We start from the raw sequence: 25619 nt of genomic DNA, 5'->3' as shown, positions 1-25619 counted from the left end.
GACTTCTTTGGATGGCTGCCTGGTCGTGCGGTTTGCGCGCTGGACTGTCATTTGGATTTATGTGAACCATGCCAACATGAAATTGAAATGGTTTAAACTTAAAAACTTATCTCACTTTCTTAAAACATCATTAAGATATGAATAAGTGAGAGCTTCTTGTACAGGATGACAATGTCATAGTTGATTTATTATCCAAAAATATATAAATCTTGAATGAAATCAAAATAAAAAAGTTAAGGTACAGTACCCCTTTGCAGATGATGTAAAAGTCATCAGTTTCATTAGCCAACAGTTAAAAAGGGTGTCATGTGGCCAACACCATGACCAACCCCATTTAATTTCCCCAAGGTACTTATTTGAGTTGGGTGGACTGAGGAGCATCCTTAAAATACCAAAATTCAAAATACCAGCCTTCACTGAGATTTGAACCCGAGACTCCTTGGTTTGGAAGTCAAGTATTTAACCACTGAGCCAACACGCGCCCGAAATCAATCAAAGAGGATAAAAAAATAATAGTATTAGAATTACTCAAATGTACATGATATCTAAACAGCTACTGACCCATTACTTTATACATTTTTTTTTAAGACTAAATATTACTAATGCTATGAAACTCTAAATTTACTGTACTTAAGAATGAAAAAAAAGACTGAACATACCTGATATTTGAGAATATCAATATTGAAATAAGAAGCTGCTTTATTCTGTTCTCCTTGCTGCCTTAGGTGTTCAATTAAGTTGGACATGTTAAACTCAAAACAATACACAGTAGCAGTACTCAAAGTTTCATCTCTAGAAAACACAAACAAAAAAAAAAGGTGTACACTTACACTGGCCATAGAATAAAACATGTTCAAAGATTTTTAAAAAATTGCACTCATAATTTGGTGACAGAAATAAACTTGCACAAAATTATACAAATGTCAGAGAAGAAATGTACTCACACAAATGGTCTCTTTATTTCTTAGGTCTTTGTACAACATAACTATATTATGGGTTACAACCAAGAACAGATGCAAAAGCTCTTTACATGATATAAAAAAAGCTGGTGCGCTTTTGAAAGATAAATATTTTGAAGTTCTATAGCCAAATTTAAATTGATTTCTTTTTATACTTAAAAAAAGAATTATAACAAACTAAGAGATTTCCAAGTGTGACCAATGAGCTAGTAATTCTTTTCCCAATGATAAACAAAAACTGTCAAATTTCTAGGAAAAAAAAATCGAGATCCGTGTCCACCCAGGTTTTCGGATTTTTAGCCCATGTTTTAGAAGGTATGAGTTTAAAACAGGTATTGTCAAAAATGGCCGCCATATACATTCGTTGTATATCAACTCTTCATATACCAGCGTCAGACTCAAAAAAACAATTGTAAAAAAAATATATACCTAAGTAGAACAGATGTAAAAATGCAAACTATATTGTAAAATGAAATCATGAGATCAGAAGATAGTGCTATACAATCAAGTGGATATTATGGCCCGATTAAAAATAAATTATAAATAAAAAAAGTGAAAAACATTTCTCAATCAAAGAGCTTACTTTATAAGTAAAGATGAATTAGCAATAACTTGCTCCCATTGATCTGCATTTTTGATACGGAATGAAAGTAAAGCTGGAGATGGATTCTCAGTGAAAACTTTGACTACACCAGCAGGAAATGACATCATTACGTTACCAATGATCCGAACCACACATCTGAGGAAATAAGAAAAATTAGACAATGAAAATATGTAATTTTTAACAGCTCATGTCATAATACAGTCTAAAATGTCATCTTACTGTCTAGAATATTCTCAACTACCACATTAAAGTTCAGAAAAATACAACAAATTAACTAGTCAGGCCTCAGAAAGTCTAAAAAATTATTGCCCACTATCTAATCTTTCATTCCATTCAAAGCTTCTGGAGCAATCTGTGTTAGTGCAGATTAAATTCTATCTGAAAGGAAAAATTTCCCCCAAAATATTGGAAGTGTCATAGCACTGAGGCAAAGTCCTCTGCAATTCTGATGCAGGACATATACAAATCTTTTGAATGCTGGAATTTTTAGCAGCTTTTTGACATGCTAGATCAGAGATTATGATGGTCAGGTTCTCCACCATTTGTGATACTTCAGAAGTACTGACTCCATGTAGATGCTCCCAACATGATTATATGACCTGGCCATTGTGTGTGGATCAATGCTGGCAACCTTAGTGCTTTGATAGTTTTTTTCCTGCCATATGTTTTTCATTTCTTTAAACTTAATCTTGAATAGTTTCAGTTTGCTAAACATCTCGAATTTCCTTCTTGCGCTGACTTTTTACAGAGAAAGATATCCTTAAAGAGTGGGGTCCTAAAAAGACTATTTTCTTTAGATTGATGTTCCAGATAACATGGGATAATGAGCTCAGGACAATCTTTTTGTATTTTTAAAAGTGTTAAATATAAATTTTGTAAAATAGGAATAAATATCATGAACAATTTTTTAAAATTAATTTGGATCCTAATATATTTCTTTGAGCTAGAGCTGTTGACCTTTCCACAGTTAATCAGTTTTCATTTTTCAAAAGATTGTCACATGAATAATTAGCTCACGATTTCCATTTTATGTGTTTTAAATTTGTAATATATATAAAGTTATGTGGCAATATGGATAAATATGATTACAAAATATTTTTTTTTTTAAATTTGGATCACACAATTTTCCCAGATCTGGTCTAGATCCTTGACACTAATCCGAGGTCAATTAGTTTTCACTTTTCATTTTTATAATTTAATATTAAAATAATTTTTTGTTTTCGATAAATTGATTACTGTTTTATAAAAAAGGCATGCATTCTCTTTTTAATTAATACCAAATATATCAGTTTTTAAATAACAAACAAAAAGGCAAATTGGCAAATGTGGAAAATAAGTCTGTTCAGAGTTAAAATGGCTGGGTTTCTACCTGACTGAATGCACTCAAATTGTTATGGTAACTGGGACAGTTCATAAAACTTAATAATAACCTGTAGAGCAGCCCAAGGAATGGTTCTAGGCCCAGTAGTGTTCACTATGTGCACAAAACCACTCAGTGGTGTTATAGAGCCAAATGGTATTTTATTCAATTCTTTGCTGATGAATAAATTTTGTCAAGTCTGGCAACCAAAATCAGTTAAAGTTGCAAGTGTGAGAAACTGGCTTGCTTTTCTTCCAGAGTGGAGGCTAATACTTTTTGGCTAAGGAAGAAAAGTGAGCCAAACAAAAAACGACTGGTTCCTTTACCACCAAAGCACCTTTACCTGTTTTGTATGTGGACAAAAATGGTGAAGAGTACAGATTCAGCTATCAAGAACTGCCAGATTTTCTCTGACCATATAGATTATAATCTTGGTGTTTTCTTTGAACTCTTGTCTTATGGTGCACACATTGTCAGTAGGCAAGGGTCTCTTACTGCAGCTATGTAAATTAGCTTACATCCAACCATATTTGATTATTGAGTCAACAAAGAAGATAGTCCTAACTTTCATAGCCTCCTTCCTGCCTTTACAACTACAACTCTATGCTGACACGAAAGCTAGATGTCAAGGTCACTGCAAGCAAGTCAAGATGCAATTCTGCTACTACTCACATGTACACTCCACTGGAAAATTGGATTAAAAGGTGGCCACATTTTGTCATCAGTGTATGTCCTTGCACAAAGTGAACTGACTAGTTGTGCCATGCTTTTCCCTAAAAATGTATTGTTTGCACAGACCAAAGAGTGGGAACTCCCCAGTGAACTCAGACCAACCACATGCTTTACAATTTTCAAGAACATCAGGACTCACCTGTTCAAACCTTATTTAGATTAGTCTGCCATTTTTAGCTCATGTTTTTTTTTTCATACCAGTTATATTCATATTGTGCTATGAGCTACATTAACAATTCTATATACATTGAATCATTATTATCAATTTATAATCTTTGCTATTGTCACCTCACAGTCTAGAATAACTTCTATACTAATGACTTACTTTTGTGCATCATGCCCTTTGAAATATGCATTGACTGTTTCTGTAAAAGCAATAGCCAAAGGAACTGTATCTGACATTCCAATAGTCAGAGGACTGGGCCCTCGAGAAGAGCCAATAGGCATAGAGGTAGTAGTAAAAGTCATACTGCCATTACTGTCAGACCGACTCATTGGAATTGGTCCATTGAGTTTAGGCTAAAACATAGACCAAAAATAAAATGTAGATTTTTAAACATTTACGCTTTTTAAAAAAAGTTTTAAACCTAATTTAGACATCAATCATTTATACAAAATAAACATTTATATTTTTTGAGGTATATGTAATGAAACAGTGACACCAGAGAAAAAACAAAAACGTTTCTATTGCTGGGAGCTATTGTATTTTAAAGACAATGCCAGTCTGGGTTCATAACAAATCAGCTTCACAACGTTCAGGACCATTATTGAAAATATGATAACCATGAACACCAAGATCAGTGTGATATGCTGTTTAATCTTTTAAGCTTATTGGTATTTCTACTTGATTTAGCATACCTTCAGTTGGAATTCTAGATTTTGGAAGATCCTTTGTTCTTCCCTTAACATTAGACAAATCCAACATTAACAGAACAAATATCCATAAGTTGCAATATGAATACTCTAATCAATAAGTCAAATAAGAGTAATCACATCAGTTTGAATCATAACTGCAATCAAATAAACTAGATTTGTGAAGCCAAACTAGCAATATAAAGTTAAACAATCGAATCAATGAACAAATGAATATACTAGCCATTTTATTTTTTTTAAACAGTAAACAAGGTTAAGCAGTGCCTAATGGTGAATGTTACACCTACATATCACTAAAATGAAAAGTTAACTCCATGACAAAATGTTTATGAATTTATTAGGCTTTAACAATAACAACCATTCTCCAATGATGATGTGCCTATCCAATGATGAACTCAAGGCTTATTAAAATAAAATGAAAACTGCAAACTTAGTGAGGCCAGGTTTCAAGAACAACAGATCTTTTAAGAAGTATAATAAGGCTTGTCTTCGAGTCCAAAGATTAATGAGGAATACAGTATTTCCCGTGGCTGAGCATGGCAAGCATAACCATTGTCCGCAGGTGGACGATTTAGATTTTCTTTTCGTCGTCTGCGTTTGTCCTCTGCAGCAGATTTTCTTTTGGTTAAGAAGTATAATGTTAGGGCATAAAACAAAACTACTATTTACCTATTTACCGCTTTAGAAGGACGTAGATCAGAGCATATATTAAACTTTTTCTATTAAAATTTTTTTCGTTTGAATAACCGTTATCAAATTTGTACAACCTCAACAATGAATTCACAGTTGTGGAAAAAGTTATAACAGAGTCTGTGGCATTATAAGTCTCTTCAAAAGACTGTCTCTTTACAACTTGTCATAACAGTAAACAAATAAAATTAAAAAATATACCTGTCCAATAAGGCCTCTAGTTCTAGAAGGAGGTCTTGCTATAGGTGGTGGCAAGCCACTTAATGGGGACGTGACAGAACCTGTAACAAATAAAGTTGAAGGTTTTCTATCAAAAAAATCTGGGATATCTATAAAAAAAAAATTCATTTAGAATAAAAATCTCTTTCTAAAGTTAATACATATTTTATAATACTTAAATACAGAGAAACTGTTCGAAGGAAGTATGATCAGAATGTTAGTGAACCACAGGCAAGGCTTCATCTTGTCTTGTTCTCTCCTATGTCATAAAAAAATGATCTACTAAACACTAGAAACCTGCTCTAAAAAAAAAAAAAGGCATACTCAAGAACATCTCTATATCCTCTAATGAAATATAAAAAGACCTTGCTCTTCTGTAAAACAAAAAGATCTCCATTCATATACAAGAAGATCTCTGTATGTTCTGCTCAAGCAAAAGAAGACCTTCTTATAGAAAAAGAACTTAACAATTTAAGAACATCTTCATGAGGGCCAAAAAAAAGGTTCTAGGGAAATTTGTACTGTGCAAAAGCTGGTATCGACAAAGCTGCAAAATCTGTGAGAATGTGTTACAATGGTTACGATGTGTTACAATGTTACTTGCTAGAATGGAATAAAAAAGAATTGAAGTTTTAATGTAAAAAATTTGCAACTTCAATACTATGTACAACAGTGTAGATCTAGCATTGCATCAAGAATGATAAAAACAAATATTTAGGGTCTGTGCTTCACATAAATTGAAAGTTAATTTTTGTTAGATAAGCTCATTTTCACTCTAAAATTGCAATAGTAGCTAAAAACCGGAGAAACATAAAAATATTTTGCATTTTCGATAGGCTTGGTTAATTTAAGTTGCTAAAAGTGATAAAGTTAGTTAAGTGCCTTGATTATTAAAGCTGTTCTACTCACTAGATGTAGGTGTGCTACTATTCCAGTTGATCTCAGTGTACGGTGAAAGCGGAGAGGGTAGGCTTACATTGTAGTTGACAGTTGATGGAGTTGATGCGGTAGAACTGGAACCTAAGAAATCTAAATTTAGTAAGTCGTGGTTCCCTGGTTTGCTAGAAAAAAAGAAATAGCTTTATTTTGATATTATTATGGGCTAATATTATTCAGTATTAGAATTACACAACCATCATTTAAAACAAAAACAACAAATTAATTCTACTATAAGTATATTAATGAAGTACATAGAGACCCAATAACATATTAGTTTAATTAAGGTTATAATAAATATAGGAATTTAATAGAAATGCACTGTCATTATGAACTAAAAGCCTCTAGTTTTAGTTTATGTAAAAGCTAAACAAAAAGATTGACATTAGATAATAGCTTAGTTTTATCAACTTTAGGAATGAAAACTTTTTCCTCTTCCTTATAAAGGTCTTGGTATTTCAATTCGTAAATCTCTGTAACTGTGAAGTATATGTAAAGACTTACTCTAATGTATCTGATTCTGACTGTGACCTTTTCATTTTTTTATCTATTGGAGTCTGGCACCTTTTCCTCTGTGTACAAAAGAAAAAATCTTAAAAGCTTCCATGGCAAAATATTGTGTCTTTGTCTTACAATAGTTCATTATAAAATCTTTTTTTTTATCTGAGTAAAGAAACTCTCCATCCCCTATTGGAAAGATTAATTGTTTATCTTTAACCCACAACCTGAAAAATATATATGCCCAGTCACTAAATCATTTCAAAACCTTGCTTATTTTAGATTGAGGCAATTATAAAAAAAATGAAGAATTGATATTATGATTACATTAACAATATGCTATAATATACTGCATTTATAATACAGATAGGGAATTTATAGCCAACTAATACATACGGTAGATAAATGAATCAGTCTACTTACTACAGCTGAAGGGGATAATCGTAAACCTTCTACTGAAGCTCTGATATCTTCAATTGTACTGCCGCCTCCTGTTGTTGGGCTCAGAGGCCTGATCTCTACTTTAAGTTTCCGCCGACTTTCTTCACCATCTAAACAAACAAATGGCTACATGATTAGTACCATTAGCTCAGAAAACTGGTGAAAAGCTATCTTAACCATTGCTATGTCACTAAAGTATGTTAACTTACCCGAGTCAGAATCACTATCACTTGAATACCAACTGTTCTTATCTCCATTATCTAAGAGAACACTAAGGAAAGTCAGAACTAGTAAACAGATATTTGAGATTTGGGTTTTCGGCACATCGCCACAATTTAGGTCATGTCGTGCCCACTAGTAAACAGATGCTAAGTAGACAAAAGACATTAAGATTTGATCTTATCATTGACAGACATCCCTTCAAAAAGAAGAATACTAAATCATGTGCATTAATGAACATCCAGGCATTTTGTATCAATGTCTTTGTTTACATTCATCTTATTCCATGTTTGAAAGCTTGAAAAGACAAAATATATTTTTTAAAGTTATTTTTCCCAGCGTATTGTTTACAAGTTGTTTATTTTTTTTTATTCAATGATGTTTGGAAGATACTATGAAATTTGTGTGCATGCAATAAAGAAAGGAAAAAAAAAAGAAGACTCCAAATCAAAAAGAAAAAACAGGGCATTCTTCCAATGCTAATTATCAATAGATACTACCAAATAGAAATGTAACCAAAGCTACAGAGTAAGAAAGAAAACTAAACTAGCTTATGAAAGTCTTGCAGTTAATCATCTTATGAAACAATTTAACAATAGAGAACATATTCACGATCGCCAATTAAGCAGAAAGACTGCAACTGCAAAACTATTCAAATTCTTTAAATGAGCTATTATTTATAATAATAATATATGCCAAAATATTATTATCCACTTTATGGTGTAACACTCCTGAATGAGTGTTACATTGCAATAAAAAAAATTTTTAACAATGGTTTTTATTTTTCATTTCAAATAAATGTCTGAAAGTTTTAAAATAAAATAAAAAAAGGATTCTGTCCATTGGATGTTCTGGTCGTATTCGGTAGCCTTCTTCATCTACTTCAATATTCTGGGGAGTGACAAAAAAATATTTTGAAATCATTGTCAACTTTTATATATTATTACAATATGAACTACTATGATATACAGAGTATAAATCAAAACGCCAAAATAGCAGAAATGGTCAGCAATCTCCAATTTGCTGAAGGTTGCTATTTTTTAGTTGTTTTTTTGCATGAAATCCACATATGTTATGTAAAAAAATTAAAGAAACAAATACGTTGTTGAGTAACAATACCAAAGCCCTAGTCTACCGGGCATGTGGGATGAGCACTCTGCTATACAGCAGTGAAACGGCCAACCTACTCTTAGCAGGAAAAATATGCTAAATATCTACCATCTCCAAAGCTAAAGGTGGATTTTTTAAAAAAGGTGTTAGATAAAAATAAGCAATGAGGAAGAGCTATTTTCAGCAGTAGATGCCCTGGATAGCTTGGAAATATTTGCAGAATGCCACAAGGTCAACTCCCATAAGACATTCTGAATGGTGATCTAAGAGAAGGCAGGAGAGCTGCAGGTAGCCCACTTTTAAAGTATAATGAAACGCAATAAGAAGCTCTTCAAAACTGACACCAACAGTTGGGAAAAATGAGGCACTGAATAGATCCTGATGAAGAGCAAGCATAAAGGAAGGGTCCTGGATTGCAGATGGTGTACACACAAGAAGTTGCAAGAAGGGGGAATGTGCTATAGCATCTGGTGATTACAGATGCCCAACCTGTGACCCCAGATGTGTATCAAGGATTGGCATCTTTAGTCACATTAGAAGTTGCAAAAGGAACAGATTGTCTCTCGAAATGTAAAATGTCACAGTGAGATCAAAAAGGCACTAATACCATGTAGATATATAGATAGTTTGTGACACAATAACCTTCTTAAGGCCTATTGAAAAACTAGCTCATTCTTTCCAATCAAAGTTAGCCTTAGTTATATATAACACAATTACTTTAAAAGATGTGGTAATAAAATTTTGTCTTTGTTTTAGGTCTCTCATGTTCAAGTTCTAAATGGGAACCAGTGACTAGAGTTTGCAGTTACTTCATCAAGCCAATTATTTGCACAGTCCTAATGAAGTTATATAACAAGATAATAATTGGGAACAGATATATAAAGATAACCTTCACCCATTAAACCACTATCACATAAGATCTTAACGAAGTGGTCGTCTCCTTTCCATTAGAACTAAAACAGATAAGATTTAAAAACTCCTTCATCCCACTTTCAGTCAGAGTGTTACAAGATCATCTGTCATCATCGAGAAGTTCATAGAAGTCTAATTCATAACGCGCTGGTTGTGCGTGTGTATGTGTTTCGTGTGTGAAAGTTGTTCATATTTGCATCTATAATGTTATTGTGGGAAGCATGGCTGAGAGGCCAAGTACGCTTGAACTTGGCTTGTCTTGGCTACCTATGAAGGGGGCTCGAGATTCAACACCTGACTTGAGCAGAGTTGTATTTACTGAGCGCCTAAAGGCAGCATGGAAAAACCTTCTCCCAGATACCCCCTCCCCCCACTGGTCCACAAAAGAGATTGCACGATAGTGCTCTGAGCATGCTATGAGCATGAAAGTAGCGCTATATAAAAGCTATAATAATATTGTTACAGTAGTTACGCTGAGGTTGTCAATTGTTGTCAAACTGAATTTCCATTTGATTGGATCAATAAAAATTATCTTATCTTATCTTAAAAGAAAACAAGCAAGTTGCATGAAGCTGGAAGAAGCTTTTCTATCTAATTGACTTTTTAAATCCACAGCTCCAGAACAGAAGACTCAGTGAAGTCAATGTTATAAACAGACTATAGCATGTATGAATTATGGTAGCCTGAGTTCATACATTGCCTGTTTGGCCTCTCATGGGCTTGGACATTATCTTTAATTCTGAAGGAACATCCCAAACTGTACGTTTGATTTTAATTATGTAGAGCTCACTTGAAATTTTCCAGATTTTTTCTATAAAATAAACTATGTGAATCAAACTTTGAACAAACTTTTAACATAAATGTATACATTTCTATTTCATCAAAGCTATTCTGTACACTTCTGAACAGCTCTTCTATACTTTAAAATATCTTTACTCATTTATACACCTCTAAATTGTTCTATCTATACACAACTACGATGCACTACTCTCTTTATATATTCTTCCCTTAATCCCTTCTCCATTAGTATCCAGTCTCAGTATTATCCACTGTACTTAGAGGTAAACAGAAATGACTTACTGGATCTTGAATTTCTGGTTCACTGTGGATAAAGAGAATTTATTTTCATTAAAAAAACAAAGCAAAATATAATGAAATAAAAGCTTTAATATGCTTTCAACATTTTTCTCTATAAAAATGTAGATGTCTGATTTGATTGACTCTTGTTGTGCACAAACTTGTGTGCTTATTTTGAAAGTGAGATTTAGGTTAAAAATCAGCACATTATTGTTCAATCTTAAGTTTTAAGATCTTTTTTTCTTCCAGATATTTTTCAGATACTTTTTTTGTGTGTGCACTGTTTTTGCTTTTGTCTCTTTAAATAAAAATGTTCATTACCATGTTGTTTAGTATATAATAAGAATTTACTTATTAAGTGTGTTGGAATTTAAATTATCAATAACAGTTTTAAGAATAGCATTTGCTCTTTCAAAGTACATTAACTTTGAAGTTAATTAAAGTTCTAATAAGAATAAGTGATGAAAGTTTATTGTGGAAGGGTGTAAATCATTTGTAAATTATTTAATTAAAATAAAGATTTTCATTTTTAGTTTTCATTCATTTATTTTTAATTGTCTATTTATGTTAGCTACATTATAATTAATTTTTTTTATCATCGACAACAATGTCCACTTGTCAAGAATAAGTTTTGTTGTTTTGTTCTAGAAAACAAAATCACTCTGTAAATGATCATGACAAAGATGAATGAGAAGCACTGCTTTAGCTAGAAGTCAACTCTCTAAGACACTACTTCAAAAGAGAAGATATACTAGAACAATGTATTGTTCTGTTAATCTTCAAGAGAAGGTTGGTGCCATTCGCAATTAGACTTGACAGCCAGGGCTCTCTGTAAGACTAATAGCATTTCTCGAAAGGACCTTATAATATTTGCTATTTCTGCAGTTCTATTCCACTTTTTAAAATATGGCTGGGTTAGTTCTTTGAAGTCATTGCATGCTTGAACGAAAGTTGAATAAAAAAAATATCTTTTGAACAAGTATCCCCCCCAAAAATATAGAATAAAAGAGTTTATTACTTTGTATCTCTCAGGGTGTTTTATTATCTGCTCTAGTAAGTTATGGCTCCTAGTATCTTAAGTATGTTAACCTAAACTACTAACTTTGTTTCACTGTCTTTCTCGTCTTTTTCCTTCTTGCCTTTCTTTTTCACTTTTTCTTTTTTCTTTGTTTTGTTTTTTAAAAACCCTGAAATTAAAACGAATTTTGAAACAATCAACCCAAGCTTGAAAATAAATAACATCAAGATAGACATATTTTACTCAATACATTGTTTTCAAATTTAAAAAAATTCTTTTTAAATATATGATGCTTTAATTAATAGGGAAACAAACTTTTTGAATTAAATGAATAACTAAATAAATATCTATGCTTTTATATATAGAGAGTTTTCTTTAGATTAATTACTTATACATATCTTCAAGTGGTGCTAAAAAAAAGTTTCAGTATCTAGAGGATGTGTCTTGTTTCATTCCATGTCACCTAACAGCATTACATTTTTAAAAAGTTTAATGGACTGAAACTAAATATTGACATTGTTTACTTTAGAACATAGGGTTATGAAGCTTCAAGTAGTAGATACAAAAAAAAGTGTATGACTATGAGCTCCAAAAAGTTTCATTCCTATTTAGATCTACTACAGTTTTTTCATCAATATAGCTCCTTAAATTGTTTATAATGCTTAAAATTAAAAAGAATCTTTATTGAATCAGAAAGCTTCACATTCTGTAAGATGGCCTAATTGTTTTGTTTAATGCAAGTTGTTACTTCTAGCAAAATGCATAAGCTATAAACAAAAATTCAACATATTTGTTCTGTTATTGTGTCGAAAAAAATTAAAATGTTCATTTTATCGGAAAAGTAGGAAAATGGATAGTAAGAGTTAAAATAGGCTTCTAAGAAGTGAATTCAAAATGTTGAGTCCAGAGATCACTGGTAACCTAGTCATGTGGTATGCGCTTGATGGTCCTGGGTTTGAACCCTGCCTGCTGCCATTCCCTTCTGTTTAGCAGAAGGTTTGGGTAAGGATCTTATAATATTCCATTCTGAAGGAACATCTGAAATGTGAGACAATCCAACACTGCAGGGTGACAAAATAAAAGTGAATTTTTTAGTTTACTGCAAACTGCTCACTAAGAAGAATAGAGTTTTATTGAAAAAACTCCAAACAGAAAGATGAAGAGTTCAATAAAGTAAATAAAACTCTATATACACATAATTTACAAGCTTTTACCATGTTCAAAATAAAATACAATTTTATGTTACATTTAATTACAGGGAAAGGATATAACCTAAAAGTAAAACACAATCAATGATTTGAAGTTTCGCTAAGCAAGAATGCTGCAATACGAACCAAATTAAAAGTGGTGAGGAAGAGAAGAAAGAGTATGCAAATAAAAATCTCTTATTTTGATTATATTTGGATTTTAAAATATTTTACTTTATTGAGCTAACAAGGTGGCTGACAAGATTATGATCCATAGACAGAGGTGTTAGCTGACCAACTACATTGTTATCCAATTCATATTCTCAAACTATCTTAAAATTGAGATTAAGCTCATCAGTCTATTTATTTTAGAAGTGAAAACTCTCAAACAAACAACAGCTGTTACGCGGATGATCTAGAATAATAAGGCCAAAGGCTATAGATAATCTTAGATGACCAATGGCTATAGAAGAACATCCAGGAAAAAGAATGAAGAATTACCAAGGAAAAAAACATATAACACGTTAGATGCACACTATCAATAATGGTGAAAATAATGGTGCTGATATCTGTTCATCCAGACTTAAAAGAACAAGAAAAAAAAATTTAACAGCATCTGAATGATTGGGAGATAACTTCATCATTTTAGAAGAAAGCCTGAGAAATACTAACTCTTGCTGCACATGAGTTGTAAACAATAGAAAAAAAAAGTTTGATTCCGGGATTTACGCTCAAGTTGTAGCCGCTATCCAGTTGTAGATGCTCAAAAAGAAAAACTAAATAATGATGAGCAAATTACGTTACTCTCAGAATTTCCCTTTCTGTGCAGCACTTCTAGATGTTTAGCAAGTTTAAAGCTTCTTTTTTATATGTGATGTAATTATGTGCAATAGAATATAGATTAAGGAATAAATGTGTAAATGTGAAATGGAATAAACTATCGAGAAAAAATCAACGTTAGAATGACTATTGAGACACAGGCATGTGATACAAGACAAGATTTTGTTATTCTTGGCTAGATGATAAAGAGACATAATACATGCATATTATTATACAAATGCTAATTGTTGTTGTGACCTGTTCTGGAAAAAGGTTTTTAAGTCTCAAAAGATCAAAGCATGAAATAAAAAAAACTAATTTGAAACTAGAAGTAATAAAAATGCAATGTTAAATTTGTTAAACCTTCTTATTCCTTAAATTGTTAACTATGATAAAATATTAAGTTTGTCTTATTTTTAATGTGATTTAATAGTAATGTACTATAGATAATCCTTATGATACAATCAATTAATATTTCAATGCCTTTAAATAATATCTTATATTTTGTTTTTATTGAATAAAACTTATTTTTACAGATCAAGTCACAGATTACTAACAGTGATGACATCATACAGGTTAATACAAATAATTTGCCTTTTTTTACTTTAATAAATAGTTAGTAAAAGAATATGATTTATTGATTATCAATATTAATAAATGGTTTATACTTCAAATTTTCATTTTGAAAAAAATAGAATGGAAACTGCAAGTTTGTTTTTTTAGGTTAAGCTATTGAGAGGTTGCATTACTTGCTTTTACATGTATTTTTACCAATGTAATTGATTGGCTTTTAATTTTATTTTCTTCTAATTTAATTGGCTTTATGAAAAGAGTTTGTAATCAATAGCTTTTTTTTTACTTACAGCAGAAGACCTACCATTCTATTTCATGGCTCATTATTTGTCTTAAAGCAAACAGCATACACATTTAAGCTAAGTTAATTTTTGTCAAAGCCATTAGGTAAAAAAAGATCTGGCTGCTAAATAAATGGGTCATTTGTGTTTTGCTTTTAAAATACTTTAGTAATAGTTCATAAATAATAATTAGGAAATAAAGAAAAACAATATGTCAGGAATAAACTAGAAAACATAAAAATATAAAATACAAAGTATAATAAACTGCCTCGACCTGAAGCATTACTCACAGCAAGAAATATGTGAAAAATGTACATTCTGGTACTTTACAAACTTTCATTCAACAAAGATTCTTTGGTACAAGTATACAAAGATTTGCTGAATCTAGTTATTCATTTCAATAAAAAATTTAAAATTAACCATTTTATGATGAATGAACAATTTAGTAAATTACACTGTAATAGTGTGTTTGTCTAAGCAAATGGTATAAATGGTATAGACTGTTTAGCATGTCAATATTACTACTTGACTTGTTAGTCCTATTGTGTTTTTATCTTAACTTTTGATAGAATATTAACTTGATATGACTTACTACACATTGCTTAGTTGTATTTATTCTATTTTTATTTGGTCAAAATATGCATTATGAGATGTTGATTGTATATATTTTAATGTTTTTGTTTTTCTAATATCATAATTTAAAAAAAAAATGTGTCTGTTTCTATTATGCTACCCATATTAGCATTTTTCTACTGCACTCCCATCTGATCTGCTAATCCTATTTGCATTTTGTTATCTACTGCACTCCCATCTGATCTGCTAATCCTATTTGCATTTTGTTATCTACTGCACTCTCATCTGATCTGCTAATCTTATTAGCATTTTTCTACTGCACTCCCATCTGATCTGCTAATCTTATTAGCATTTTTCTACTGCACTCCCATCTGATCTGCTAATCTTATTAGCATTTTTCTACTGCACTCTCATCTGATCTGCTAATCCTATTAGCATTTTGTTATCTACTGCACGCCCATCTGATCTGCTAATCTTATTAGCATTTTGTTATCTACTGCAATCTCATTTGATTTGCTAATCTTATTAGCATTTTTCTACTGCACTCTCATCTGATCTGCTAATCTTATTAGCATTTTGTTATCTACTGCACTCCCATCTGATCTGCTAATCTTATTAGCATTTTTCTACTGCACTCCCATCTGATCTGCTAATCTTATTAGCATTTTTCTACTGCACTCTCATCTGATCTGCTAATCCTATTAGCATTTTGTTATCTACTGCACTCTCATCTGATCTGCTAATCTTATTAGCATTTTTCTACTGCACTCCCATCTGATCTGCTAATCTTATTAGCATTTTTCTACTGCACTCCCATCTGATCTGCTAATCTTATTAGCATTTTTCTACTGCACTCTCATCTGATCTGCTAATCCTATTAGCATTTTGTTATCTACTGCACGCCCATCTGATCTGCTAATCTTATTAGCATTTTGTTATCTACTGCAATCTCATTTGATTTGCTAATGCTATTAGACAGCCATTATGTACTATGTACTTTGATCTAAAATTGGGTCGGAAGGGGGGCTGAGTAGTTAGGCACTTGGCTTCCAAAACTGGGGTCCTGGGTTTGAATCTAGGTGAAGACTGGGATTTTTTTAATTTCAGGATTTTTAGGGCGCCTCTGAGTCCAACCAACTGTAATGGGTTCCTGACTTTGGTTGGGAAAGTAAAGACATGCTGGCCACATGACCCCATGCTCATTAACCGTTGGCCAAAGAAACAGATGACATTAGCGTCATCTGCCTTTAGATCGCAAGATCTGTAAGGGGAACTTTTTTTTACTTTTTACGTTAGACCTCAATATTATATTAGCCAAAAATAAAAGTTTTTCTATGAGAAAACTACAACTAAAAACAGGTTATTTGACTACTTATTACACCAATAATCAATACATTTGTGCATGGATGAAGTGCAATGAGAAGGGATAATGCGACAAAAAAAAAAAAGTGAGACCTTGTTAATAGATTTTTCCTGTGTTCTAAAACTCCTAGCATCTTTAGCCTTTACTTTTAAATGCGAGTATAGGTGACTATTGAAAGCATTTAATTATTTATCACCCTAATTTAAAATCCAATATGGTGCCAAGGTTTTGCTAAAAAAAAATTGAAAAAAAAACAAACAATGGAATGTCTACCCATCATTAGGATGTCATCTTCAATAACCTAGGAAGCTACATTTTTGTAATCCCATGTAGAAGAATGTGAATGCAAAGGTGATTAAAGTGTGGTTCAAACAGAGTTGGAATAACAATAACAGACAGCTGAATGATAGAGTTGTAAAATGCTTGTATACACCACCATAAACTTTATTCACTGGTTCTTAGAATTCAAACAAAGTGGGAAAAAAAAAAAAAAGGCGGGGTGGTGGGATCCAGAAAATTATATAATCTTCTGCTGCTTAACAACCAAACAAGTACTATTTAAAAAAAAAAAAAAAGGCGGGGTGGTGGGATCCAGAAAATTATATAATCTTCTGCTGCTTAACAACCAAACAAGTACTATTTAAAAAAAAAAAAAAAAGGCGGGGTGGTGGGATCCAGAAAATTATATAATCTTCTGCTGCTTAACAACCAAACAAGTACTATTTAAAAAAAAAAAAAAAGGCGGGGTGGTGGGATCCAGAAAATTATATAATCTTCTGCTGCTTAACAACCAAACAAGTACTATTTAAAAAAAAAAAAAAAGGCGGGGTGGTGGGATCCAGAAAATTATATAATCTTCTGCTGCTTAACAACCAAACAAGTACTATTTAAAAAAAAAAAAAAAGGCGGGGTGGTGGGATCCAGAAAATTATATAATCTTCTGCTGCTTAACAACCAAACAAGTACTATTTAAAAAAAAAAAAAAAGGCGGGGTGGTGGGATCCAGAAAATTATATAATCTTCTGCTGCTTAACAACCAAACAAGTACTATTTAAAAAAAAAAAAAAAGGCGGGGTGGTGGGATCCAGAAAATTATATAATCTTCTGCTGCTTAACAACCAAACAAGTACTATTTAAAAAAAAAAAAAAAGGCGGGGTGGTGGGATCCAGAAAATTATATAATCTTTTGCTGCTTAACAACCAAACAAGTACTATTTAAAAAAAAAAAAAAGAGTTTTTTTCAAAACCTATTTCCTCCTTTATGAAGCTGATGACTTTTTGGATTACAACTAAGCTCTTAATAACTAATGAATGATAAATTTAAAAAAAAGGAAATTTTTTTACTCCACCCCAATTTCCCAAACCCACCAGCCCTGAAAAAAAAAAAAATTCTGGTTATGCACATGTATAAATCTATACTCAGCGTGTAGAAAATTCTAGTTTGGTGATCTATACTTAGAAACATCAAAAGACAAAAGTAGGACTAGAAAACTGTATTTAGTTAGAGATATAGTATTGATATTGTGCATTAATAAATTGTATTAAGTATTATATACATATGTGATGTGTATTGTCAGTCACAAATTAATTTATCAGTCCATCTAAAAGTTTCTTAACAAGATGGTGTGGAAAATGTTCTTGATTGTCTCTTATTCAACTCTTTACTGTATACGTGCAGGAATTTTCACTGACATGTGCAATAAGCCAAATTTAATTTTAAGAAGATTTTGAAAAATTATAATGGCCAAACCAGAGTTTTCCCTGTGTGTCAAAATTAGCTAGTAATTTTTTCCCCAAAGATATACATAAACAGTCCAATTTTTAGGATAATGGTTTAAACTACTTTCAAGATTCGTGTCCACCCACCCACTTTCACACAAGAAAAGTTTGCAAGCTAATCAGAGGAGTTGTAAAAAATGAGCTTGTTACGATGGACACTCAAATATAAATACACTTGACATAAGAACAATCTCAGGTAAACATAAAAAAGTTTAATCAGCCATCTTGATTACTAGAGTAGTTTCCCCTGTGCATGGGCACAACTCTTCGTACAATATCACATTCCATCAACAGAGCTTGTTTTAAAGTTTGTTTGAAGCCATATGTTGTTTTTTAAATCAGTATTGACAAGGAAGACTGTTTTCACCTTTTCCTTCTATTAAGATATCAGCTCATTGATTTAGCACTAAAATATCTCCAAATGATAAAGTACATGACATCTTCTATTAAGATATCAGCTCATTGATTTAGCACTAAAATATCTTCTAATAATAAAGTACATGACATCTTCTATTAAGATATCAGCTCACTGATTTAGCACTAAAATATCTCCTAATAATAAAGTACATGACATCTTCTATTAAGATATCAGCTCACTGATTTAGCACTAAAATATCTCCTAATAATAAAGTACATGACATCTTCTATTAAGATGTCAGCTCATTGATTTAGCACTAAAATATCGCCTAATAATAAAATACATGACATCTTCTATTAAGATATCAGCTCATTGATTTAGCACTAAAATATCTCCTAATAATAAAGTACGTGACATCAGCTCATTGATTTAGCACTAAAATATCTACATGACAATCTGGATAACATACCAAACCAAAATTTTTAATCAGCTCAATAATTTAGGACCTGCATTACATACCTAACCAAAGTTTTCTAGTGTGAATAGCTCATATTAATTGAAGAAAGCATGCTATAAGCTTAGATGGATTGTGTGACTAAAAAGATTCTCTGATTTTTTTTTATCTCTACAGTAAAAACAAAATCAGGAATGTAGCATGTACTGACTATAGTATAATATTGTGTGAATCAAAAACTATTTTTTGTATAAAGAGCATGTGCTGCAGATCTAGCTACAGCTTAATTAAAACAGATGCATGACATAGCATGGAGAAGTAGATTTCTTGCTTTTCCATTCAGTCCATTTTATTTGTTTAAGACTAAGACTAAGACTAAGACTGCTTTATTGATCCTTACGGAAATTTGTTGTGATTACAAAATTTGTTGTGATAATTATTCAATATAAGTATTACAAATGCTTCAATTTGTAGAAAATAGTTAATTCTAGTTAAGCAACAGAGAGTTTAGATTGATACTTTACCTATTTTATTTTGTGTTCTTTGATATGTGCCAGTTACAATGTTCTCATGTGAAATGTGGTGTACATAATTTTGTGTTTGTTTTCAACCATTATGAATAGGTCAATACAATCTAAATATCTTTTTGTTTAATTGTTGTACACATATATGCGTTTTAAAAAATCATTCTGTTACTAAGTAGCCCATTGCCACCATAATTGTTTTATAATATAAAATAAGACTAATAATTTATTTTTTTTATAAGGAAAAATTGGTCTCAATTCTATGACATTCTAAAGCTTCTACAATTATTAAGACTTAAAAAAAGGAAAATCTCCCCAACGAGGGAACAAAATTATGTTCTTCATTTAGGTTATCCTATAAATGACATAATTGGCCTTGGAAGAAGAGAATAATTTATGTTCTTATTTTAGACTTAATAATCTAGATTCTTGCTCATTTAACACAGAATGTACACATTCAAACATTCATTGTTTACATTATTTAAATTAAACACTCAGTTAATAATAGTACATAGTAATCATACCCAAGATAGTACTACAAAATGCAGAGATTCTTAGTTAACAAAATAAAAATTTCTACGCTATTTAAAGTGAAACTTCACACAAATTAGAAGGTTAATGACCCATTGTCTATACAAGTTGGAAAGAGATATGGATCTTGTTGCTGGCAATGAGAAAAGACTAAAAGACTAGCCATACAGTACAAAGTAATATTTGTTTTCATTTAAATTCTAGTCTGTCAGTTTGGTGCAACAATAGTTTCATAGATTTTAAATGTGTACAATTATATTTTTAAGTTCTGGCAGGTATTTGAGTTGTAGATGTCGAAGGGCTTTAATTAATAAACAATTAATAGAGAAAAGCATATTAGAATAATTGCATTCCATCAAGAAACGGTCACCAATAAACATTTCCTACTGCAATGTTGAAGGTTTTTCAAGCTACTAATAAGCTCAAGATCAAAGCCTAGAAAAAGAGTTTAAAAATGCCAAACCCAGATACAAAGCTATAAAGTAAATGCCAAGACTAAAAGCTAAAAGTTAGTTGAACAAAAAAAAAAAAAAGAAAAAAGAAAGCTTAACATAAATCCATGCAAAGTATTTCTGTTTAAAACTAATCAAAAACAAAGTGAGGCTCATTTATCAAATAGATTTGTAACTTCATTTTTTTTTTATCAGAGATTTTAAAAATATTATTATACTTTTCTATTGCAATATAAATCTAAACACTACAAAAAGAACTATGTCTTAAAATGTTATGTGAGAAATGAGGCTCACTCTACTGAATACAACAGTAAAACATAAAAACAACTGATCTGTGGGCAAATAGAGTAAGCATTTTTACATGTACGAGAAACACGCAACTTGACACTGCGGCTCAATGGCCCTGGCTGATCTGATAAAACAGGACTGGGGCTTCCACTGGTTTCTGAAAACACAGTAACCATATTATGGAAAATGCTAACGGGAAGGGATGCTGTGACGTAGGAACTGATACAAACTGATCAGTTTATGCAAGTAACATATATCTCTTTCAAACAACAACAATAAATAAATAACTTTTGATTTCAATAATACAAATATCCAGGGAGTTTTCAAAAGCTTAACTACATAATGCTAAGACGTCACTTCAAGTACATTGAAGCAATGTTTAAATATATTTCACCTAGCAATTCTAGATTAAACATTCACCAATGCCCAAAATAAACTGAAGTAATGTTTAAATAAAACTGACACATTAAGCCAAATACAATACAATAAATACTTCATAACTTGAAACAATGTAGTCATTTAGTAATGGTTAACTCACTGGCTTAAGTACTGCAAAAAGTGATTTGAAGCAATGTCTAATGAAGGTTCTCCCATTACATAAAGTACATTGAATAGATATCTTAATAAGGTTAAAATGACGCTAAAACAAACAATTATTGAGTGTCAAGAAGAAAGATATCCACTCACTGCATCAAGAGCATTAATGCAATGTCTAAGGTTCACCCTCTGCATGTAGTAAATGAAGCAATGCCTAAATAAAGATTGTCCCAAGTAAAATGAAGCAGTCCCTAAATCTACATAAAATTCATCCATTGCCCCAAGTAAGGACTATATAAAGTGTTTCTTGTTATACCAACTAAAATCTAATTAAAACTATTCCATTGCCCAAAGTACATTGAAGCAATGATTTAAAATTATTTTAATTTTAATATCAGATTTTAAATTAGCAACAAAACTCGAGCAATTTTAAGCTAGTGTGGTAAAGATACCAGCAATGTTTTCACTTCTATTGATGATATCTTACAGAGCTCTGAGGTGCATTCCAGTTTCAAAGATGTTACTTCCAAGACGTCCTTGAAGAATCCAAGTAACCGGCATAAAAATGTGTATTTTATTGCTAGTGCAAATGGAAGCCGATGTTACTCGTTAAACACATCATTGTTTGTTCTTTTTTTATTTCTTTTGCAGCAATGCTTTGAGCTCTGCAGTTTTTGAAGTTCACAGTCTGATTGACCAATGAATTGGTAGGTCATTACCAAATTCTAAGAGATTAGAAGCCATATCACCAACCATATGCCAATTTCTTTACTTTAAATATTTATTACACTCTTCAGTTACTGCAGATTTCCACATTGCAGAATTACATTAATTATGTTTGGTTTGAAAGAGTTTTAAATATTTTTGTCTTGTTCGATCTTGCCTTAAAACACTGACCAATATGTTCGTTTTTTTTTCTTAATTTTGTGAGAACTATCCAATGCTCTTGGAAAGTGGTTATTTCTTAACTCTTAGCAAAGAAGAGTACACCTTTAATACATCCATATCTATACCATTCTTTTTTTTTTCTGAACTCTTCAGTTACTGCAGATTTCCACATTGCAGAATTACATTAATTATTTTTGGTTTGAAAGAGTACACCTTTAACACATCCATATCTATACCATTCTTTTTTTGTTTTCTGATACTAGACGAGAACATAAAAATTGACATCAGGTAACTTTACTTATCCATGCAAAAAGAGTTTGGTTGATTACATCCTCTAATTTAAAAAAAACAAAATGAAAAAGACAAACATGTAACAATTGAGATAAAGTAAGACTAATAACTTGCAGACTTAAAATATTTCATTCTTTGTTCCAAGCAAGCTGAGAGGACCTATTAAATATGCTAAAACAAATGTTCACACACATACAAGGGACTTGTCAACCTAAATCAAAGTGTTATACAGCCATTCTACAAGTGTAGGTCATCTTTTGAAATATTTATTCTTATTTTGAAGTTTGATTTAAGAGGTACGTAGAAAGTAAGTAGTCAATCATGTGCTTTTCCTTAATCTATATTTATTATTTAACTATCTGCATTAATATTTATACACAGCAATTTTAATGGCTAATTTTTTAAAAATAATGAGGTAGAATTGAAAAGGATTTTTTTTTCACACTTTGAAGGATATTTGAAATTATTCACAAATAGAGCCTTTTGGTTCAATAAATCTGACAATTTTTTTTAAAAAGGATTTTATTTGCATAATTTAAAAGGATAAATTTTAATGTTGAAGGTCAGGGGCATTACAGAAGCATCCCTATATTGAATGGCGGTCAGGAAATAACAGAAAGACACCAATAATAAGTGACTAAAACAAAAAGAATTGTCTTAGGGAACAATCAAGCAAAGTTACAGTGGTCATCAGAAAAGAATTTTTTTCTAGTGGTGCCATGCACGTTACTTTGAAAAAAGTGAATCGGCAACAGCATTATTTCCTTAGAAATTGTTTCAGACTGCGGGAGATGTTTAGTTCCTCACTGATACGCTACCAGCCACCTATGTTTGCTTCAGGAGGACAAAGACAAGTTCTACGAAGATCTCAAGGAAGCAATTGTGATTGAAAATTCCTCAAAAAGAGCACCTAATCATTCTAGGATTCTTCAATGTCAGAGTAGGATCAGATCAGACTAACTGGCCAGACTGCCTTGGGGGTTTTTGGAATTGGGAAGATAAATGAGAATGGCCAAAGACTACTCAATTTCTGCACGTACCATAATCTCTGCATTACTAACACATACTTCAGGACCAAACCATAGCACTGTGTCTTATAGGTCTGGGCACTGGCACCAATTGGACATAGTACTGACAAGGAGAAGTGACATTGGCAACATACTGGTAACATGTAACTACCAAAGCACTGACTGTGATACTGATCACACAATGGGGTCCAGGTGGATAAGACTCCTGCCCACCACAATCCACATATCACAGGGAAATAGAAAACCAAGCCTGAATACCTCAAGCATATAGCCCATACTGATCTTCTCACTGAATTCACAAACAAATAGGAGGAAGCTTCTCAAAACTTTTTCAGTGACCGATGTAGAGGAAAATTAGATGCTTATTCATGATGCAAGAAGTGAGATCCAAAGGCCGCCCAAAACTAACCAAGAGATGTCTTCTAGATCTGAGAACCCCAAGCATCACTGGGAGGACATAGCACAAGATCAGACAGCATGGAGACAGACTGAGCATGCTGATACAAACCTCACCGAGAGCAAAAGAAATTAAGTAGGCTTAGACAAGAGAATGAGAAAGGAAGCAGCTCTACCTCTATAAGAGATCCATTCACATGCACAAACTGTAGAAAGCTTTTGCAGATCCAGAATCAGCTTAATAGATTCTGCCCAGACTCAAAAATGAGCTCAAATAAGGTTTTCAAAATGTTTTACATTTTTAATTTCAAAATAGAAACTAAAAACAGTGATTCATCTAGGTGCATCCATTGCCTTTCAGAACAGAAGGAGCCAAGTTGATATATATATATAAAGTAGACTAACTTATCAAAAATAGAATACTGATATTTAAAGACATTTTTTTAAAAAAGATAATTAAATGTTAAGCATACCCAAAATAAAAGATAATGATTATTACAGATTTAAGTTGTATTTAGCTGTTGGTTTTACTGATAATTGGAGCAACATGTTTTGTGCTCAAAATGCGCTTGTGTGTTGGTAATTTGCATATCTTGATGTCTTTAGAAATATTATAAAGTTTGTTCTTTATGATTTGTAATGCATATTTTATCTAAGATACTACTTTACTTTTGAACTGATATATGATAATCTACTACCTTATTTATCTTATCTTAAAAAACACAGATGTTCCTTCAAAAAAGAAGATGATTATGTCCTACATATAAACTTTCTACTGTGATACAAAGCGGTATTTACAGTTAACTGCAAATGCAGTAGAATGTGTTAGCTACAGCTCTTCCTGTCTTACACAGAGAATAAAGATAGATTTAACTGGGTTTTTTTTTTAGAAGGGGGGGGGGGGGGGTGTTGGGGGGAAGAACAAGTTTTTTTTAAATTAATTTTCATTTTGATTCAAATTTTTTTTTTTTTAAAAAGCATACATTTTTTAAACTTACGTTTGTTTTTTCTACTCTTTTAGTGTTTTTTTTTCATATTATTATTTGTACTAGAATAAATTTTTATTTGATTTTAGGATTTAAAAATAAAAGCCATGGGAAATTCAACTACTATATTAAAAAATAATTTTTCTAAGTATATTGTTGAGTATATATATATATATAGAGAGAGAGAGAAAGAGAGAGATATAATTACAGAAAAGTCTCTAGTATAATGTGCTGTCCATTAGTGCATCATTAAAAAATAATGTAAGTGTCCATCCAATTTTCTCCAGCGTACTATTTATTGAATGATATCAAGATATGATACAAAAAAAAACACTGGAATGACTAAATGTGCTTGACATAACCCATTAAAAGAAAATACTACCATTAAAGAGACTGAGCGTTAATGCCATTCAGGCCTTTAACGTCAGTTAATATACATTTAATGAAGTGATATTACTATTATGTGACAATAACAGCAAGTTTTAAAAAAACTTTTTTTATGTGTATTTGTACCTTACTTAGGGGAAAAAGAAAATTATCTCATTAATTAAATGAAATCATTAATTTTTAGAAAATCTCTTTCTTTTTAATTAAGCTAAAAATAATTAAATGAGTTCCCAGGCTTGAGTTTTAGATATTTCCATGGCCAAAACTAGCTCAAAT

General features: G+C 31.6%; 1 protein-coding gene across 4 annotated transcripts in view; it reads right to left on the bottom strand.

Moving 5' to 3' along the window:
- Positions 1–25619, bottom strand: part of LOC106066797 (F-BAR domain only protein 2-like) — a 57952-nt gene that overhangs the window by 10347 nt on the left and 21986 nt on the right. For 2 of the 4 annotated variants that reach the window (XM_056029226.1, XM_056029227.1), the window contains 12 exons: positions 20904–20987; positions 11733–11817; positions 10634–10655; positions 8368–8422; positions 7522–7572; positions 7295–7422; positions 6878–6945; positions 6347–6498; positions 5420–5499; positions 3981–4174; positions 1543–1698; positions 660–792 (listed from right to left, as the gene is read on the bottom strand). In XM_056029226.1, the coding sequence (XP_055885201.1) occupies positions 660–792; positions 1543–1698; positions 3981–4174; positions 5420–5499; positions 6347–6498; positions 6878–6945; positions 7295–7422; positions 7522–7572; positions 8368–8422; positions 10634–10655; positions 11733–11817; positions 20904–20987 (1208 nt within the window). The remainder of the gene's footprint in view (positions 1–659; positions 793–1542; positions 1699–3980; positions 4175–5419; positions 5500–6346; positions 6499–6877; positions 6946–7294; positions 7423–7521; positions 7573–8367; positions 8423–10633; positions 10656–11732; positions 11818–20903; positions 20988–25619) is intronic. The other 2 variants (XM_056029228.1, XM_056029229.1) reach the window with 1 other exon arrangement.

This window comes from Biomphalaria glabrata, chromosome 5 (genome assembly GCF_947242115.1).
Source record: "Biomphalaria glabrata chromosome 5, xgBioGlab47.1, whole genome shotgun sequence".
Taxonomy (NCBI): Eukaryota; Metazoa; Mollusca; class Gastropoda; family Planorbidae; genus Biomphalaria; species Biomphalaria glabrata.
Note: the sequence above shows the minus strand (reverse complement) of the source record. Positions and strands in the feature narration are given on the sequence as shown.